Source organism: Euprymna scolopes, chromosome 33 (assembly GCF_053919585.1).
Source record: "Euprymna scolopes isolate OS-2025 chromosome 33, ASM5391958v1, whole genome shotgun sequence".
NCBI classification, from domain to species: Eukaryota; Metazoa; Mollusca; class Cephalopoda; order Sepiida; family Sepiolidae; genus Euprymna; species Euprymna scolopes.
In genome coordinates this window covers 7,203,137-7,224,425 of record NC_136514.1, presented here as the reverse complement: position 1 = coordinate 7,224,425, position 21,289 = coordinate 7,203,137, and the positions used below count along the sequence as shown (strand labels likewise).

Here is a 21,289-nt window from a genome sequence, read left to right as displayed (position 1 = left end):
GCACGTGAAAGTTTGTTATCTAATCAGATATTGTCAAGACAAAACAATTCTTTCTACAAAACGTTGCAATTCGATGTCAATATTAAAAGGGTGGGGAGTAAGGATTAGAAAGTTTTAATCGTGGCAAAATCATTAATAATTAAGTTTTAATCGTGACATGATGGTGATAATGATGACAAATTAATAATAATAATAATAACAATAACAATAATAATAATAATAACAATAATAATAATAATAAATGCAATGTAATGCTAATAATAGTAATAATAATAATAATACCAATGATACTCATTATTAACAATAATAACAACGGTAAAAATAGCTGCTAAGAGGTTAAAGTTGGAAAACAAATCGAACTTGACAGGAGTAAATCGACTTAAAGTGCTCTTGTACGGATGCGCAAATATACATTTCTCGTATGTTAAAGTCTGTTAACTTTTAATATATTCTTATCCAACTGACAATAGCTCAAGCGGTAACGACTGATGTTAAAGCACTGTATGTTTTGGTTTCAATCCAATTTTTGAAATCATTACCACATTTTGGGTACAATATAATAATCAATAGAGTATTGACACTATAGTAATAAATATGAAAATTGTGTAAGTTAAAATATCATATTTAAGCATATTTTATGACCAGGCGACTCCGGGCGGGCGGCCTGCTAGTATATATATTTGTGTATGCTTATGTAATTCCTTTTCTTATCTTTACTATATTTCAGGTTTGAGGATGGAACTCTTCCCTTTCTTGAGATCATTAGTCTTTACCACTGCTTTAACTCGCTTGACAAATTATTTGGTAAGTAATGCTTTTCATTTTTAATGTATTTCTAACTAAACAGTCTTAAGAACGTTTTTTTTCTGCCATATATTGATTTTTGATTATTGAATTAAATAAGATACGTATTATATACGTTTGAAGCACAAACAACGCATTGTTACAAAATGAACAGATATTTATTTTGTTTTAAATTTATGTTAAAGTTCATAAATATATTTCGAAGGAAACCTTCATCTTCAGTATTTTTTCTTTCTTTTTTTTTGCCATGTTATTGTTGGAGCAGAGAATTAGCCGTTTGTTGTTTCTATGGTAGTTTTTTAAGTCTCAGAACGGTGCGTTTGGTCACGCGAGATTCACGGTAAGATTTTGTTCCTTAGAAGTGCTGGTTGAATTTGAATTAAATAAGATACGTATTATATAAAATAAAAAAAAAAGATACTGAAGATGAAGGTTTCCTTCGAAATATATTTATGAACTTTAACATAAATTTCAAACAAAATAAATATCTGTTTATTTTGTTGTTTTGTTGCGTTGTTTTTACTTCAAACGTATATAATACGTATCTTATTTAATTCAAATTCAACCAGCGCTTCTAAGGAACAAAATCTTAATGTTTTGATTATTGATTATCTGTATCCTACAAAGAGCTTCTCAACATGCTTGAGAACAAAATTCTGCCACGTTTAAGTTTTCCAGTTATTCAGCTTGGAAGAGCAGCATACCAGTAACAATCCTCATCTGACCTGCGATGCATCTCTTTTATAATCGTCCTCTTGGTCTTTCTTCAATTAAATCCTCTTTGTATGATTTCGTTACATAGCTGGAGTGTGATAGACGGGAACCATGTCCAAATCACATTGTTCACTTTATTCGAACAACATCGTTGATGGATCTGTTAACGTTAAGTTTCTTTTTAATGCTTCTGTCTCACAAAGATACACCAAGGATAGTTTTGAAACTATTCATTTCAAAGGCATTGAACTATTTAGTGCTCTGCCAGTATCGTCCATGTTTTCATTTGCATATGCAACAATAGGGGCTATCAGCGCATTATAAAAGTCTTTATTTCTAAGGTGTCGATATGTCCTTCCAATATTGTATACATATGAAACATTTTTTACTTTAATTTAAAAGAGTAACATGAAAGGGGGAGATAATTCAAACCTTTTTGAGGATGGAGAAAGATGAAGATAAATACATGATCCAATAAAACTTTAAAGGATTTGGCCACAGATGCAAAATCAATTAACTTAATTCGATCTCTAATTAATAAAATCAGTTCTTCTATGTTGATATCGTTTACGTCCATACTTGTATAAATTAGATTTGACAAGTTTTATTCGGTTTTGTATTTATTTCTTCCCCCCTTTCATCCAACCCCTCAAAAGTTTAAGTTATCTCCCCTTTTATGTCACTCTTTTAAATTAAAGCCATAAAATAGTTCATATGTACACAAAGATGCAGAAGCGCTGTCATTCCTGCACCTTACCTATATTTTTTTTTTTACTCGCCAAAATACAGAAATCGCCATTCTTTTGTTAATATCAGGTGAGAATGTTGGAATCGGTGCGCCAAGAAAATCAATGTGGACTTTGGGTTTACTTTCGGTGGCCATGCAACTATCGCTTCCCTTTTTTTCTTTCTTTTTTACTTGGGAGTCACCACTTATCAAGGCCCGATAGCCACTCGAGGATAAGGGTTAATGAATATAAGGTGGTAGTATAATAATCGTTAATTGTGTAGATTGGGTAGAATTTGATTATTTACAGGGACGGCTCCAAAAGAATTGTTTACATTGGAGTTGAAGGTTACCATGTTGTATTCAACTGGGAAGTAGGCCAGCAGAACAGTGTTCCACAGGTGGGAAGTTCTGGAAAAGAAGCTTTGTTAATGGAGTCTACGTTTAGATTCAGGCACAGGCAGAGAGTGGGGGAAATCATATACAGTAGAACCCCAGGATACAGTGGCCCTGGGATACGTTTTTGTTTTTTTTCCAGGTTACGATGTGGAATAAGATGTTTTCAGGCCCCTAGTTACGGTATTTTCCCCGTCTTACAGTGTTATTTATTATGTTATTTGATTATATACATGTGTATTATATACTGTACTGTATTTTGTTACTAATTTACAATATATATTGTACAAAATTTTGCTTAGGCCCCGCCATACAGCGATTTCACTTTACGATCCCAACCCAGGAATAGATTAATGCTATATCCCGGGGTTTCTACTATATAGTAGTTGTAGCTAGTCAAGTGTTTTTTGTCAAAGTTCTGTACGGGAGGAACATAGATTGCAATTCAATGAAACGTTCCCTTATTTTGTCCTTTACTTCTCACATTCCATGAGCGATGTTTCTGACAAAGGGGGAAGAATTGCTATTTCTGGTACATAATCTATCTAATACTTATCGTTGCTTAGTTTTTGACCGTTAAGTATTTTTAGCTCCTTACATCAAGTGGTTTCATGCGTTGTCTGGAGTGATTTCTATACAAAATTATCTTTGTCGGATGTAAGGGTAGTTTAATGATTATTGCTGTGGACTCAGCACGCCATCTTTGCATTCTATGATGGCTGTCGGATTATTTGAATTGTTTGAACAATATACAGAGTGGAACGATAAATGTGTCGCCCTAAAGAAAACAACACTACAGCTTTATTTGAAAGCTTTTATTGAAAACATCAATTCTGGTAACTTGATTATGTAGTAGAGCTGGCATCTATTCAATGTAGCCGCCTACAGCCTCAATCAATGCCTTGATATGGTTCCGGAACTGGAAGCATGCCTTTTCCACAAGCGCCGGAACAAGCTCGGTGAATATGTGGCGAATGGCGGCAATCATGCTAGCTTTGGTGTTGTGAGAGGTCATGTTGGTGATGTTCTCAATATATGACAAAATGAAGTAGTCCAGTGAGTTCAGGCGGTGGGAGGGGGGTAGTGAGAGAAGTGTACAAAGTCATAAGCACTCCTTTGGAAGCCAAGCCTATGTCTCTTTGGATTTGTGGGCTGGAGCCGACTCCTGCTGCCACACCCAGGGTTTGCCAGCGGCCACCAGATTGCACCAGGGGATCAGCACACCCTTCAGCATATCCAGGTAAACTTTGGTGTTGACTTTCAAACCGACTTCAAAGATGTGAGGTGGCATGATGTGGTTCTCACTTGAAACCAAACAATGTTGTCTTTTCTAGAGCGACAATGCTATCATTCCATCCTGTATCAGTATATATTTTAAATAGTAGAGTAAGGTTGATACTGGAGCTATTGTTAGGAAACATTCATTTCGAATTAATCAGATGATTTTTGTTGGCATTTGTCTCTCCTGATATCTTTCTAGTTAGAATTCTTTCTAGAAAGACATTGGGTACTTACTAGAGGGGCCAGGTGAAGGTTGTTAACATTTGTAACTGAAAATATTCGGTTGAATGAACTAGAAACGCCCCCAGGTTGCCAGTGCATGTATTTAACCACTAAGCTACTGTCATGTCCCTGGTGCCGAGGTTTTATGTAGGACAACTAGATTACGTTTTAGTAAACCTATTTAGTTGATGACTATAGAACGCCACAGTACATTTTTGGATGTTACATAAAATCAAATTTAGGTTTATAAGAGGCAGAACAATGCACCGATGTAATGGATAGACTCAAATTGAAGCAACTTTTTTTTACTCCCCTTCACCCCCAAGCAATGCATATCGCCACTTGGATGTAAGAAGCTACTAATTAGGGCCATGCCTAAGAAAGATTAAGATGTTGGTTTACATTACATTTAAACTTCTGCATATCAGTACAATCAGGGAAACAGGTAGCAGAAAGACAATTCCAAAGTCTAGCTGTTCAAGGGAAGAAACTATTAGAGTAAAAAGCTTTCTGGCATCAACAGTGAAGGGGTGTGATTTTGTTGCTAAGCGGGTTTGTCGGGGATATGTACGTCGAGGGGTCACTAGTGCAATGAGTTCATCAGAGCACATTCCATTAAAATACTTGTAAAACAGGCACAGAGATGCAACATTGCAGTGATGGGACAGGGATTGGAGCCTAGTTGACAATGTAGAACCTATAAGATTGGAGACTCTTTTTTGGACCCAATCCAAGAGGGAGAGACTAGTGGTAGATGTATCAGACCAGATATGGCAACAATACTCCATGTATAGGCGAATGGTGGCCTTTTAGAGGTACAGGATACTCTCAGGTGTGAGTAGTTTTCTAGCATGATAGAGGAAACCCACCTTCTTTGCAGCAGCCTTTGCAATGTTCTCAAGGTACTTGTTCCAGTTCATATTGTGAATGTTAAGCCGAGAAGTTTGAAGGAAGAATTCTCAGGTAGGGTATTATTTGTCATGGATATTGGTGGTTGGAGAGGCGTGTTCTAATTGTTAAAGAAAATCAGTTTAGTCTTACTAGCATTAAATGTTAATTTCCAGTCTTTTATTCGTTCTTCTCTGGTGCATGTTATAGTGTTGTATCGTCAGCAAATATACCCATCTCGGACACAATGTTATAACCAGCTATGCAATTTTGCCTCTACTGCTTCAATATATGCGTGTATATATGTGCACAATTTATATATATATATATATATATATATATATATATATATATATATATATATATATATATAGTCTTTGAAGTTTTTAACCTTTAAAACTATACAAAAAAATATTTTTTTATCATTCGTTAGAAAACCATCCAGTCAGTAAGTCATTTAATCACCTGCAATCACTGCATCAACTCGCTCTCGAATATACTATAGTACTAATAATTTATTTTTTAAGGGATCATCAGTTGTTTACCATGAAACACTGTTTCGGGGATTTATATATATATATATATATATATATATATATATATACATATATATATAGAGAGAGAGAAAGAGAGAGAGAGAGAGAGAGAGAGAGAGAGAGAGAGAGATAATTTAAAGGAGATTAGAACAATAGTCTAAAGAGCTGAGTGTATTTTAATGTAACAGTGAAATTACTAGTTTAATTAAAATACAGGAAAGAGAAAGTGCTCGTTGTAATTTAGATATATAATAAGCTCGATAGTTAAATGTCCTAGAGCTAATTCAATATTAAGTAATGTGATTGATAATTTAATTGAAACGGATTTTTAATTTAATTATAATTTGATTTTTAAATTTTAAATTATCAATCACATTACTTAATATATATATATATATACGGCCTCCGCTAATCGAGCCAGAGATGTCTCGTGTCACGGGGTTCGAATCGTTCGACTGGTAGTAATCGTGATACCCTGCACTGAAGAATCCCGAAAGTATGAAACACTAGTGTCTGTAGGTATTTAATTATTATAGTAAAAAAATAATTATGACAGCCCCTTTAAGAAATTCGTTTCTTATCGTTGAGCACTTTCAGTTGAATTAAAAGTCAGTCAATTTAGCTCTTATGCGTGGATCATCGTATAACGATTTGATCACTGTCTGTCTGACGTAATGAACATTTAAATTAAAATGTTTAAAATTCAACGCTATTTCGTGCGGTTAATAGTAGCCGAATGGATACGGCCTCCGCTAATCGAGCCAGAGATGTCTTGTGTCGCGGGGTTCGAATCGTTCGACTGGTAGTAATCGTGACACCCTGCACAGAAGAATCCCGAAAGGATGAAACACTAGTGTCTGTAGGTATTTAATTATTATAGTAAAAAAATAATTATATCTTTAGACTATATATATATATATATATATATATATATATATATATATATAGTCTAAAGAACCTTTGAATAAAAAAATGCAAAAATAAAAATAAAGAATGCAGTTTAAATTCCCGAAAGAAAAAAAAAATTAATTTTAACCTATCGCAGACCAAGCACCTAGATAATCCGATTTCTAAAAAGTTTATAATGACCAAAGAGAATTCATTTATATATGGATAAAAAAATGAGGCCTGAACTAAAATTGTTAAATAGACTTAGCATTTGCATAACCCGATTCGCAAAAGTTTTCAATTTAAAAAAAAATTTAACTACGTAAGGATGAAAAGAAAAAACCTCAACTAAAATTTTGTAAATAGAAAACGGGGATCATCAGCTGCTAACTATGTAGCTGTTTGAGAAATTTAAAAACAGGACAGCTGTTAAATACATGGCTCTCCAGTAGGTAACACCACTTCCCCAATAAAAGAAAAATGTAAAATAATACGATTACTATTTTTACTAATATATGAAGAAATATAGATAAATAAAATATAAAAATATAAAAAGATAAACTATTAATAAGCAAGTTTCAGATTACAAGATCCGTTCTGCGACATATTAATTAGCATATAAATGCCACGAGAATAAAAATCCATAAAAGCTTAAGTACCTTACGTACCAGAAAGGCAAATAGATAAGAGGAAGGAAACCTAGCAATAAATATCTAAAAACTATATATATATATATATATATATATATATATATATATATATATATATTTATATTTATATATATATATTTATATTTATATATATATATTTATATTTATATATATATATTTATATTTATATATATATATCTATATATCTATATATTTATATATATATATATTTATATATATATATTTATATATATATATTTATATTTATATATATATATATTTATATATATATTTATATATATATATATATTTATATATATATATATTTATATATATATTTATATATATATTTATATTTATATATATATATTTATATATATATATTTATATATATATTTATATATATATATATTTATATATATATTTATATATATATATATTTATATATATATTTATATTTATATATATATTTATATATATATATATATTTATATATATTTTTATATATATATATATATTTATATATATATATGTATATTTATATATATATATTTATATATATATATTTATATATATATATGTATATTTATATATATATATTTATATATATATTTATATATATATATGTATATTTATATATATATTTATATATATATATTTATATATATATATATATATATTTATATATATATGTATATTTATATATATATATGTATATTTATATATATATCTATATATATATATATATATATGTATATTTATATATATATATATTTATATATATATATATATATATATATTTATATATTTATAAATTCTTTGACTGTCATGGCTCTTGTGGGCTGCGACGTTGTTTGGCTGTGGAATTTATTATTTATATATATATATATATATATATATATATATATATATATATATATATATATATATATATATATATATGAGCGAATGGCTTGTATAGCTACCCTCATTCTTTCCTCTGCTCGTTTCGATAGACTCTTCACTTTCAAGCAAGTGAGTTTTCACAGGAACGTGTTGAGTCAATATTTTCCAACCAATAAAATGTCGTTTTAAACCCTGAAAAGTAACTACTTGGTTTGCGAATTCAGTTGTTTGGTTGCCATCTGTGATGTGCCTCGATTCTCAGTATCAACAACGCCCACACTTGAAACATCGAGTGCCCCAACCTAAAACCCCTGTAAATCTGCTGCTGTTTCTCCTGTAACCACTCAACCATCAAGAAGGTAAATTCACACACACACACACACACACACACACACACACACACACACACACACATACAATGAAACTTTGAAACGAACTTTCTGGTGCTTTTGTCTTATCCTAAATACAAGAATTTTTAAACTTCTTAACAAACCTTTGTATTTCAATAAATGTAATACAAATATGTTTAAATAATACACAATTTTGTTTTCTCATATTCATACCAAAATTCCATTCTTGCTATTTGGTGAACCTTCTTTCCCAAAATTATGTTGTTGAGTAAGCACTTGCTAACTGGTGACCCCTTTTATGCCAAAATTTCGTTGTTGAGTTAACACTTGCTAGCTGGTAACGCTTTTATTCTAAAATTCCGTTGTTGACTTAACATATGGCGATTACCATAGATTTTAACGTCTTTTGAAAAAGGGTCACCATTTCGGTTGGTCCCCTTTTGGGGGCGCCTCCGAAATTAGAGAGAGAAAGAGAGTTGTAAAAGAAAGGTTGGGGAAAAGAAAACATCGAGTTATAATTAAGTGCGACGAGACTTTAGGATTGATGATGTTTTATAAAGGTTTCCAAGATTTAGGGGTACAAAGAGGGTAGTACATTTTTTTTTTTTTTTTGATAAGATTCTTTACCCAGGGAAACTGGTCAGTCACGCGTTGATGCTTCTATCGTCCCCGCATGTCTGAGACAGATTTCTTCTTTGTATGTCCCTCCAAGACAGTCCTCCATTCCGATTGGCTGAAACCTCTGGTGATGTTGAGAGAGGAAAGGAATGGGGAAAGTAGAAGAATAGGGAGAAAAAGAGAAATAAGGGAAAGCATACCGTAGCAGCATCATAGTAGTAGTTCACTACAAACACTCGCTAGCTAGTGACCAATTTATTCTAAAATTTCGTTGGGTTAGCGATGGCTCACTGATGACTCATTCAAAATATTCGTGTTTTTATCCATCTTTTTCATTCGCCAATTTAGATATATTTCTATTAATTGTTGACGCTAGATACTTTTCAAAGACGCTACTTTCGTCAAAACACACTATCTGAATCAAGTACCTATACCACACAACGAAATAAGCAACATCAGTTGTGTTTGGATTCATACAGTCTCCAGACCTTTTTATGAGTGTTTATTCGTTATTCCAGGTGGTGATAAGGAATGTCGTCCGACATGGCCACCTGCATATAAGATTGTCTTGGCTTTAACAATGACACTATTTCAAGATCAATTTTCCATCAAGTTATGTATTTACTGCTTTGTTTATTTCAAAAATTTCTTGCGTTCTTTTAAGGATAATATTTTTCTTTATATTCTTAAAAAAATTTAAATTCGTTGAAATTCGTTTCCTCTATCTGTTGTCGTACAAACGGAAATCAGAACACAATTCATCTAAGAATATATGAAGAAATCGCAGAATATTTAGAAGAGGGTTTTCTGCAATTAAAATAAAAGCATTTCATTTTTGTCGCTCAATCTTTTATGATCATTTTTTACTCTCTCTCTCTCTCTCTCTCTCTCTCTCTCTTTCTTTCTCTCTCTCTCTCTCTCTCTCCTCCCTTCCCTCAAATATTTTTCTCGCGTTATTTCTCTCCTTCTGTTTCTTTCTCTCTGTCCTTCTCTCTCTCTTATTATTCCTCACTATCTTTCTTTCTTTCTCCCCCTCTCTTTCTCTCTCTATTTCCGTCTGTCTGTCTTTCTCTTTCCATGCCTTTTGTACTCTATCTCTCTCTTTCTCTGTCTTTATATGTTTCTATCGATATTTCTCTCTATCTGCGCCCGTATTTCTTTCTGTCTATCTATACCCGTCTTTCTTTTTCCCTCTCTATCTATCTTTCTCTTACTCTCTCGCTTTCTCTTTCTTTCTCTCTTGGTTTTTGTTTTTTGCTTCCATCTATCTTTGACGCTGCCTTTCTCTCTCTCTCTCTCTCTCTCTCTCTCCGTCTTTTCGTTTGTCTCTTTTTTTACTTTCTCCCTCTCTTTATATATATATATATATATATATATATACACACACACACACACTCACACACACACACACACATATATATATATATATATATATATATATATATATATATATATATATATATATATATATATATATATAATCAGTCTTACTCCCTTTCTGTGTGCGTGTGTGCGTGTCTCACTCTGCCTGTCAGTCTCTCACTTCTATTGTCTCTTTTTTAATTTTTTCTTATTTGTCTTGCATTTCTCTTTTACTCTCAATAATATTTATAATTTTCTTATATATTATTCTAAATATATCTCTCTTCATTGATTCCTCTCTCTCTCTCTCCCTCTCTCTCTCTCTCTCTCTCTCTCTTTATCTCTGACATTTGTATATAATCATATATGTATAAAAGTGAATTGATGTAATGATTAAAGATATGGATTGTGGACTCATTATGCTAGATATTATCCCGGACAACAGCCAGTGATCTTGCTGAAAATAATTGATATTTAGAATTATTGTTTAGAGAAATAAAATTGGTCACTGAAATGTAAAAAATAAGTTTTAGTTAAATTCTTTTAGAAACTTAGTTAAATATAAACAAAATATGATAGGTTGACCTTGAGCAGTTGGCGTACGTGGCCAGAGGTCATGCGTTAAGGAGACGTGTCGTTGGATCACTTGCGTCACTGGAACTCACGAATGAAACGTGTCCTTTTGTGGATGACATACCGGAACTGACAAGTCAAAGATTAAAGTTGAGAGTCTAGTTGTTAGCAAACCGTGCAGACATGCGTTCGTACGAGCTCCGAAAATCTGGAAGCAAGGCGAGACGAAGACAAGTATGTAAACATGTAAAGTAGGGAACCCTGAAACAAATCTGAAATAAATTTATATGTATAAAATATAAATTGTTGTCCTGTGGTCCCTCAGAATCACGTATGTAAAGAAAAGTTTCAGGTATGTCTCGTTGATCTATTGTGTTCATATGATGTATATTGCCACAGCACCCAGCAGTTGAAGACGGATGACCTCCGAACGAATAAAGGTATGAAACCTCTTCCATGTTTCCCCCAATCCATGTAATATAAGAAATTTTGATATCCAGCTATATGACACCGAAACTGCTATATCATTTTCATTGATACTCTTATGAAATATATGAATCCATATATCCCTATCGAGCTATTGATTTAATAAACGTATTCGTTGTTGTTGTAAAGGTCCAGAAAAGAGAAACAAAATGTATTGAACACAAAACAAATACAACAAACAAAAAGTTGTTATACGTCAGTCCCACTGCCAAGTAAGCATAACTTGTACATAACGTGGTCTTTATAGTAAGTGGCAGAGTTCATTGTTATATAAAAGTGAACGTATGGCTTACCAAATATACCTCTTTATATATATATATATATATATATATATATATATATATATATATATATATATATATATATATATATAAATAGAGAGAGAAGGGGAGGAAATACATGATGAAAATAAATTTAATAAAGTGCAAGAGAGTTTTTTTTGTTTTTTTTTTTTTATTACATTTTCACCCCAAACAAGGCAAATTGCCACTTTGGTGTAGGGGGCTACTATCAGGGGCAACAACTACTGGGGTACTATGTAGGGACTTGGGCAGCAAGGTGTCGGTTCACGTTACACTTGAACTTCTGCATGTCAGTACTGTTGGGGAAGCAGGGACCTGGGATGGAATTCCAGAGTCTAGCGGTTCTGGGGAAGAAACTACTGGAGTAAAAAGATCTTTTACATCTAGGGATCTCTACAGTGTGTGGGGTGGGATTTAGTAGCCTGTCAGGTTTGTCGAGGGTGCACACGTCGTGGGGGCACAAGTGATTGCAGTTCGTCAGAGCATTCACCACTAAAATACTTGTAGAAAAGGCAGAGGGATGCAACATTTCGTCGATGGGACAGAGGCTGAAGCTTAGATGCCAGTTCAGGGCCTATCAGGTTTGCGACTCTCTTTTGAACCTTATCAAGGAGCGAGAGACTAGTAGCAGATGCACCAGCCCAGATGTGGCAGCAATACTCCATACATGGGCGAATGGTGGCCTTATAGAGGTACAGGATACTTTCGGGTGTTAGTAGATTTCTAGCACGGTAGAGAGAGCCCACCTTTCTTGCAGCGGCACTGGCAATGCCTTCAATGTAATTGTTCCAACTCATGTTTCCTGTGAACGTTAGGCCAAGGAGTTTGAAAGATGGACTCTCAGATAAAGAGTCGTTGGCCATTGCTATGGGTGGTAGAGAGGGTTTCTTGTAATTATTGAATGAAACTAGTTTAGTCTTGGCAGCATTGAACGCGACCAACCACTTTTGTCCCCATTTCACTACAGATTGGAGGTCTTCCTCTAGTGTTTCTGCCATTTCTTTAGAAATGTGTTCATTCATCTTCCTGTCATGCCTGCCATAGAGTGTAGTGTCATCAGCATATATACCCATCTCAGAGGCAATGTTGTCGGGGAGGTCATTTATGAATATCAGGAACAATAGAGGTCCAAGGATAGAACCCTGGGGCACCCCCGCATTTATATCATATTGTTTAGATGTACGACCGTCGAGGACAACCTGGATTTTTCTCTTATCTAAGAAGGATTTAATTATGTTAGGTATTCTACCAGTGATACTGTATGATCTGATTTTACTGAGGAGACCCTCATGCCATACCCTGTCAAAAACCTTAGATATATCTAGAGCTACCGCTCTGCCCTCCCCCGAGTTAGAATTTTTTAATATTTGAGTTTTTAGCATCTTATTATACATTCCATAATAAATATTATTACAATATATATATATATATATATATATATATTCTAAAATCAAAAAAAGTGCCGATAGCTGTTAAGGTAGGAATTTGTTTAACTAGCAGTTCAGCTCGGCTTTGTTCGGCCCTATGTACTGTTCATAAATTTATGTGCATATGTATATATATATTAAAATGTTTAAATCCAAAATTGGCAGAGGAGTTTGGTACAGTCTGCAAAGGTCAACTCTTTCAAAGTTGACCTCTTCGCAGCCAAATTTTCGCCCAAGAACTGATTAAAAAGCTTGTTGCATGTCTGAATACCCTTTATGTAAAATTTCAAATTTTTAGCCCCAAAATTGGTTGAACAGTTTGCGAGAGACCGCAAAGGTCAAATCTTTTGAACTTTGACCTCCTTAGCAGCCAAATTTTCGGCCAAAAACCAATTAGAACGCTTGCCCGATGTCTGAATACACTTTATGTAAAATTTCAAATGTTGGAACAATAATTGGCTGATTAATTTGATAGAGACTGCAGAGGTCAGTTTTTTTTTACTTTGACTCCAATTTTGACCCCTAACTTTTATTGTTTTGGGCTCAAATCAAATTAAAATGTTTGATCCATGTCCAAGTAACCTACATCTAAAATTTCAAGTGTTTAGACCCAAAATTGACGGAGGAGTTTGGTAGAGTTTTCAAAGGTCAAATCGTTGAACTTTGACCCCTTGACAGCCAAATTTCTGGCTGAAAATCGATTCAAAAGATTTTCCCAAATCGCAATACCCCTTATGTCAAATCTCGAGTGTGTAGACAGAGTAATTTGGTAGGGAAATGTACACACACAGACACACACAAAGACAATTTCACTTTTATAGATATACTAGCATTTCAGCCCTGCGTTGCCCGGGTGTTTGGAGGTGTATGTTGAGCAAAAAAAAACAGTGGTAATAGGAAGGCAGGCTCGAACCCATACCGCGAAGGAGGAAAAGAACGGGAAAGAAACCTGACCTCTTTGCTGTTACGACCACTGCCAAACCGGAAGTGACTTATGTTTAAATTAAGACTAGACAATCGAAAAGAGAGGAGGACTTTCCAAAATATCGGCGAAAAAAGCGACCTTCTCCCTGTAGAAAAGTGTCCAGTTGAAGGTGAAGATATTAATGTTTTTTGTCAATTTTTCGATATTTGCCGTGTGAAAGTTCGAATTTCAAAACGATACTGATCCGTTGCCTCTATCGAAAGTTTTAGGCAGACATACAAACATACATACATAGATTTATATATTGGTAACTAAAAATTTTCGACCCAAACCGATTAAAAAGCTTGCACTATCCTTGTGTCACATTTTCTTTCATGGGGAAGCAAAAAAATACCTATATATAAAAAGATCCTCCATTGCTCTTGATTTTCACCATTAATATTATTGTCATTGTTATCGATTTTTCTCCTCATGAGTGATAGCCGAGAGAGCTCTACAGAAATTTCCACTAATGTTCAAATATATATATATATATATATATATGTATATACACTAGCAGTTTCATCCGGCTTTGCTCGGGTCCTATGTACTGTTCATAACGTTATGTGCATATGTATATATTAAAAAGTGTACAGCAATGCCTTTCTATATAATAGTCTTCGTTAACTACCATAGAGAAAAGTTGGTAGAGACCGCAGACGTCAAATTTTTTTAAACTTTGACCCCAATTTTGACCCCTTAACATTTATTGTTTTGGGCTATATTAAAATGTTTGACCCATGTTCAAGTAACCTACATCTAAAATTTCAAGTGTTTGGACTCAAAATTGGCAGAGGAGTTTGGTAGAGTCTGCAATGGTCAACTCTTTCAACTTTGACCTCTTGCCAGCCAAATTTTCGCCCAAAAACTGATTAAAAAGCTTGCTGCATGTCCGAATACCCTTTACGTAAAATTTCAAATGTTTAGACCCAAAATTGGCTTAATAGTTTGCTAGACACTGGCAAAGTGAAATCTTTTGAACTTGGACCCCTTGGAAGCCAAATTTTCAACAACAAAAAAAAACATTAAAAAGCTTGCCCTATGTCTGAATACACTTTATGTAAAATTTCAAATTTTTAGACCAAAAATTGACTGAGCAATTTGGTAGAGACCGCAGAGGTCAAATTTTTTTAACTTTGACTCCAATTATGACTCTTAACATTTATTGTTTTGGGCTCAAAGCAAATTATAAAGTTAGATCCATGTCCAAGTAACACAAACCTAAAATTTCAAGTGTTTAGACCCAAAATTAGCGGACGAATTTGGTAGAATTCTCAAAGGTCAAATCGTTGAACTTTGATCCCTTAACAGGCAAATTTCTGGCCGAAAACCAGTTAAAAGATTTTCCCAAATCTCAATACCCCTTATGTCAAATCTCAAGTCTGGTAGTCTCAAGTATTTGGTAGGGAACTGTACACAGACAGACAGACACAGACACACATTTTCACTTTTATAGATATACTAGTATTGCCCGGGTGTTTGGATGTGTATGCTGAGCAAAAAAAAAAAAAAAGTGGTAGTAGGAAGGCAGGCTCGAACCCGTATCGCAAAGGAGGAAAAGAACGTGAAAAAAACCTGACGTCTTTGCTGTTACAACTAATGCCAAACTGGAAGTGATGTAATTTTAAATTAAGGCTATACAATCGAAAGGGGAGGATGACTTTCAAAAATATCGGCGAAAAAAGCGTCCCGCCCTGTAGAAAAGTGCCCAGTTGAAGGTGAAGATATTAATGTTTTTAGCCAATTTTTCTATATTTGTCGTCTGAAGGGTAAAACTTCAAAGCGATACTGATCTTGGTAAAATCTGTCGGCTCTGTTGAAAGTTTTAGGCAGATATGCAAACATACATACATACATACATTTATATATTGGTAACTAAAAATTTTCGACCCAAACCAATTAAAAAGCTTGCCCTATCTCTGAATACCCGTTATGTAAAATTTCAAATGTTTAGACCAAAAAGTGTCTGAGTAATTTGTTAGAGACTGCAGAGGTCAATTTTTTTAACTTTGACCCCATTTATTATCCCTTAACATTTTTTTAATTTTGGGCTTCAAATTAAGTTAGATCCATGTCCAAGGAAGCTATATCTAAAATATCAAGTGTTCAGACCCAAAATTGTCGGAAGAGTTTGGTAGAATTCTCAAGGGTCAAATCGTTGAACTTTTACCCCTTAACAACTAAATTTGTGGCCGAAAACCGATCACAAAAATTTCCCAAATCTCAGTACCCTGTATATCAAATTTCAAGTCTGTAGACTGAAAATTGACAGTTATTGCGTAGGGAAATGTACACACACACACACACGTTCACTTTTATAGATATATAGATAGATTTATGTCCTCCCAGTATTTTTATATGACTTTGCTTGTATCACGTGGACTAAAAAACTAGCCAATCGCATCGAGATGTTTCAAAATCTCGTAATGCGTTTCATTACGGGACATCGTCTGATCGAAAAAAAAAAAAATATTTACCCTCCGTCAAACTACTTCCCTACCCCCTCTATTTGAGAACATCAAAACTAAAACCTTTAAACTTTTTTGACATGTCAAACGATCAACAACTGGCCTGTCAAAGTTATGCTTTGAGGATATGTTAGAAGGCAAAAGAGACGGAGAAAAGCCAAGGAGAAGGTGGAGAGAAAATGTTTTTGATTGGACATCTCTAAACAATTGGGCGTCCATCAACCAACTTGCCCTGAATCGGGAAGAATTGCGAAAAATAAGTCACGTGGATTCGCAATCCGCACCAAACAGAAGATGTGACTCATCATCACTAAATATAGTCCACATTTGAACTAATCCTTAATCCATGGATATTCAAAGATAATCCAAAGATATTTATTATATTTGTTTGAATTTGATGGATCAATAAATATTGCAATTTATTCCATTTTATTTTCATTATCAAATTTTCATATTTCTTTAATTGCTCCATCTAATATATTGAGTTTTTTTACTATCTTCATAGGTCAACTTTAAAGATAATATTTATATCTGTCTTTTTAATTCTATTTATATACACACTAATCACTTGACGGAATAGAATGAAAAATAAGATGCTAAAAAATCCAATATAAAAAATTCTCACTCTCTTTTGTATTCCCTTTTTTAAAAAATGACTATAGAATATTGTGTAGAAGAACGAAAAAAAGAGATTTCCTGTTTTTTTATTCTCAGCCATTTAAAAAGCAATTCAATCCTCTTGAAATGCATAAAGAAGATTCCATCAGAATCTTCAATGGCTCGCAGAACTGCCATTATGACTGCCTTACAAAACAGTAAGCAGCAGCCATTTTTCTTTTGATAACATAAGTCTATTAAGACGTTCAAATGATTGAATCTCTCGTCACACCAAAGGGAGGCAACTGTCAACAAAAGGGAGACAATTGTTAATTGTAGATCAATTCATACTTGTCTATTCTCAAACATGATAACGTTTTTTTCTTTCTTCACTTTTTTACCGTTTGGCCCTTAGATTGAATCCTGTTACATCACTAGAATCATCCGGGACGCGAAATATATTTATAGATAGAAGAGAAACTAAACAAAATATTATATTTATTTATTCTCTCTCTCTCTCTCTCTCTCTCTCTCTCTCTCTCTCATATATATATATATATATCCATCACGACGTCGGAATATTATTTCTATAATTCGCATATATATATATATATATATATATATATATATATATATATATATGATGATTGCAACGTCTTGTCAGACGAGTGCCACTTCCTCAGACACTTAAAGTCCATGAGCCCAAAAATGACTTCCATCGCCACAGGACCATTTTAATAGACAAATGTCTGAGGGAGTATCTATACAAAGATGATATTACAGAGCCTTAGCTTTGTACGACAGCTAAGTCTCTCTCTCTCGGTTCAAATGTTGAGATCCAGCAACAAGCAAGAGCAAGATAGCCAGCAACAAGTTAAACTACAGACCAACTTAATGCGGCTACTGGTCTTCCGCTTTATTTTTTTTTTTTAAATCAGAGATTCGCTTCACCTTGAAAGGTTGCCTTCACCACGGATTACGGAAGCCCTCTCCACCCCAACACACATATACACACACACAAATATACACGGTGCTAGTTGGCCACTGACCCAGAAAAAGGGTTCATTCGCCCTTTGGAAGGTCTTGTTTTTAATCCTTCAAGGAGGCTAGCCGCCCTCCTTACCAAACAAGTCTGGTGGGGGAACCAGTTTAGTCGCCGGTAACCCGACCATGAGGCAGGTAGTACTGGGCTACATGGTATCAGTAGCATATGACATGACATATATAGTACGAATTATAGAAATAATATCCCGACGTCGTGATGGAGCGATGAACATAAAACAAACCAAATTGTATAGTCATCGATGTTTCGTCTTTCTTTTGTCCATTCACATCAATAATGCAATATTTTACAATACAATTAACAAACTAGGAATTCCAAAAATACAAACCTCGTCAAACTTCAAAATAAACATTTAAAACAACAAAACATCTCTAAGACAAACCTACATCTAAGTCAGATATATATACACTGTCCCATGACATAATTGTCATCAAATATACGTTTGGGAAACTGAAGGGGAACTTTAGAAAAGGCTTATTAAACATAAAAAAGATATTAAAAAAATAGCAATTCTCTGAATGCATTATTCTCTCATTCATTAAAACATGATCATCCTTTTATATTCAGACAAGCTAAACTCATGAAATTCATTCTAACTTAAATCTTAACAAAGATTTCTTGAATCAGCACTTATTGAAAACTCAAACACAATTAAACAATTTCTCCTTTAATTAGTAAATTAATATTAAAAGAACATAACTTAATTTAACAGAAAATAATAACTATAATAACTAATATATATATATATATATATATATATATATATATATATATATATATATATATATTGTATTCAACCCCAATAATTAGGACCGTTTAAGATATCCATATCAAGCTTTCTTCAGCCAATACTCATCTATTTTGCAACCGGAAGTGGAATATATATATACCTGACGAGTTCATGTTCAACTCTCGTTTTGTTAAATCCCCCTCCCCAGTTTATTTATCGGATGATGATTTCATTAAATTAGTAAATCATTACTAATTACTAAAGAATTAGTAATTACTAATTACTAAAAGAATTCTAATTTTATTAGAATTCTTTTAATTTTAAAATATAATTTCGATTGAAATTTGTTTTATATAAAAAAATTTTATATATAAAGCAATTTTAATTTGAAACCAATTTAATTCAAGAATCTAATTTTTTTTTAAAAACTAATTTTTTAAAACATATAAAAATTCATTAAATTAAAAATATAAAAATTCAAACTTAAAATTTATATCAATATCGATTAAAAACGTAAAATTTCATTTAATTATATCTATATATATGTATATATATAATTAATTATATATCTATATATAAATATATATGTGTGTATATATATATATATATATATATATATTTATATATATATATATATATATATATATAATCAATCAACAAATAATAAAACCAAAGATACGCTTATTTCATTTCAATTAGGCATCCAACATTTGAATTATAACGGCCATATTCATTCCAAAAAGAATAGAAATTATATCATATCTTTTTTAACGGTTAATGACGTTTTATATATATATATATATATATATATATATATATATATATATATACTATCTAGAAGCCAGACGTTGCTCGGTCGTACAACACGCTCAAACATGATATTTTAATTTATGCAGATTGTGTATGAATCAATCCTCTATTGATTATTATATATTACGAGGAATAATTTGCCTGTTGGACTAATTCGTAAAAAAAAAAAAATTAAATAATAATGATAATGTCCTTCATCAAATTCTGTGTGTATTTGTTTACAATATCAAGTCAGCATATACTTGGGTTTAACAATGAATGCACTGGAAAAGTCACTTCCGATAAATGTTCAGTTTTAAAATTTGCAAACGAAGAAATGATTTACTGCGATTTTAAATGGTACCTCTTCTTTTATCGTAAATTGAACTCGTTAATAAGAAAAAAATTAAAATAAAATGATGGGGTATACCCAGGCTTGAACAGGGCTTAATTCGATGTGTAATCGAATGCTATACCACTAAGCTATATCTCCAGATTACAATAAATCTGTTTCTTTTATTTTTTTAAGAAGAAATGATTTACTAAGATTTTATTATTTCCCTTGGCCGGTGTAACGTAAAATATTCCTTTGTAAAAAATTATTTTTATATCTATAAGAGAGAAAAGCTATTTTTAAGACCAGATTTTTTTCGGGTGAATTTCTGTACAAAATCTATCTAAGTACACTCTAGCTTCGTGTGAAATTTGCAAAAGATACGCTCAGCCGTTTCGGAATCTATGAGGAATGAACTCTTACACACACACAAAGTGATTTTTTTATAATAGTAAAGATAGAGATGTGTGTGTATGTGTGTGTGTTTATATATATCTATATATATATATATGTATGTATATCTATATATATATATATATATATATGTATATATATATATGTATATATATATGTATATATATATATATATATATATATATATATATATATATATATATATATATATATATATATTAGTGTTGAGATGATTAATCGGAATCTGGAATTGGAAAAATCGGAATATTTGAGGGTATCAGAATCAGTATCGGAATCAGAAAAAATTAAATTAAAGTTATATATATATATATATATATATATAAAGATCTATAAAGAATCAGAATCGTTAATTGTATCAGAATCGGGAATTTAGTATGGAGTTAGTAATTGTATCGAAATCGTGAAAAAATATTGGAATCGTCCCATCACTTATATATATATATATATATATATATATATATATATATATATATATATATATATATATATATACATGTCATAATCACATTGACACACTAGTTCTCATTACTTCATCAGTGAAGCATGGCCAATATCAGATGGGTGACCATTTGGGAATACTAGGTGCTGTATGTATTTAGGCATGCGGATATGTCTAACACCTCAGAGAACTGAACGCTTCTTCCTTGCATAGTTGCAGATACACATATGGCAAGGTGTAGCACCTGCTCTTTTTCTGATGTTCTAGAGGGTCACCATATGGGGGTTAGATGGTGAAGCCAAGCTAAACTGGATAGAAAGAATCCGTTAGCGATTTAAGATAATTTGGTGGTTAAATTTTA

The 21,289-nt window shown here is 32.6% G+C and overlaps 1 protein-coding gene across 2 annotated transcripts in view; it reads left to right on the top strand.

Moving 5' to 3' along the window:
- LOC145258135 (molybdenum cofactor sulfurase-like) overlaps positions 1 to 21,289 on the top strand; it is a 1,297,067-nt gene that overhangs the window by 1,029,141 nt on the left and 246,637 nt on the right. For both annotated transcript variants that reach the window (XM_080115880.1, XM_080115879.1), the window contains exon 5: positions 728 to 804. In XM_080115880.1, coding sequence (XP_079972006.1) covers positions 728 to 804 — 77 coding nt within the window. The remainder of the gene's footprint in view (positions 1 to 727; positions 805 to 21,289) is intronic.